This window comes from Alligator sinensis, unplaced genomic scaffold (genome assembly GCF_000455745.1).
Source record: "Alligator sinensis unplaced genomic scaffold, ASM45574v1 scaffold169_2, whole genome shotgun sequence".
Taxonomy (NCBI): domain Eukaryota; kingdom Metazoa; phylum Chordata; order Crocodylia; family Alligatoridae; genus Alligator; species Alligator sinensis.
In genome coordinates this window covers 1-652 of record NW_005842077.1, presented here as the reverse complement: position 1 = coordinate 652, position 652 = coordinate 1, and the positions used below count along the sequence as shown (strand labels likewise).

General features: G+C 58.6%; 1 protein-coding gene across 6 annotated transcripts in view; it reads right to left on the bottom strand.

Moving 5' to 3' along the window:
• NR3C2 (nuclear receptor subfamily 3 group C member 2) overlaps positions 1-606 on the bottom strand; it is a 321,566-nt gene extending 320,960 nt beyond the window's left edge. For 4 of the 6 annotated variants that reach the window (XR_003094089.1, XM_025204301.1, XM_006023707.3 and 1 more), the window contains exon 1: positions 317-605. Coding sequence is in view for 3 of the 6 variants with exons in the window: in XM_006023707.3 (XP_006023769.1) it covers positions 317-329 (13 nt within the window). In the remaining 3 variants the exon portion in view is untranslated. Of the gene's footprint in view, positions 1-285 lie in introns of all 6 variants that reach the window. The other 2 variants (XM_025204306.1, XM_025204304.1) reach the window with 2 other exon arrangements.
• Positions 607-652: the final 46 nt, after the last annotated feature.

Sequence of the window (652 nt, the reverse complement as noted above, 5' to 3'; positions counted from 1 at the left end):
CGAACATTAAACAATTACTAATCTGTTCTGGGAATTTGTTTGTTTAATTGCAGCAAACAACAACTTCTGGTGGGTTGGGGCAAACTCCCCTGGGGGGCAATGACTGGGCGGGTGACCTTCTTTGGGAGGGGGCCACGAGCATGTTAAGGGGTCCTTGAAAAACAAAAATAATCAAAGCATGCAGCATCTCCTTCTCCAAAGACGCACTCCTCCCCCCCCCTCCCCCCACACACACTCCGCCTGGAGCCAGTGACCCTGAGCCCCGCCCCCCCTGCCTCTCTCTACCTGTTGCTGTCGCCCCCACACTGCAACCCACCTAGATCCAACATCCAGGCCACAAAGTGCTGGTGGCTTCACATGCCAGGGAGGAAAAGCACCATCCCCCGGGGCATGGACAGCCGGCGGCCAGCTCCTGCCCGGCGCTCGCTCCGGCTCCCAGGGACACAGAGCAGGGGGAAGGAAAGGTGCCAAGTCCTTTTAAAACCATGTCACATGCCCAGATAAAGTTCAAGTTAAGGTCCCGCCCTCCCCCGGCCCCTATTGGCGGGCTGCGGTCCGGCGGGCCTCTCATTGGGCCGCGCCGCTTGTCGCTCACCCGCCGGGCGACATGACTGATACAAAGTTGCTGCGACACAAGCTGGAAAATGTAGCT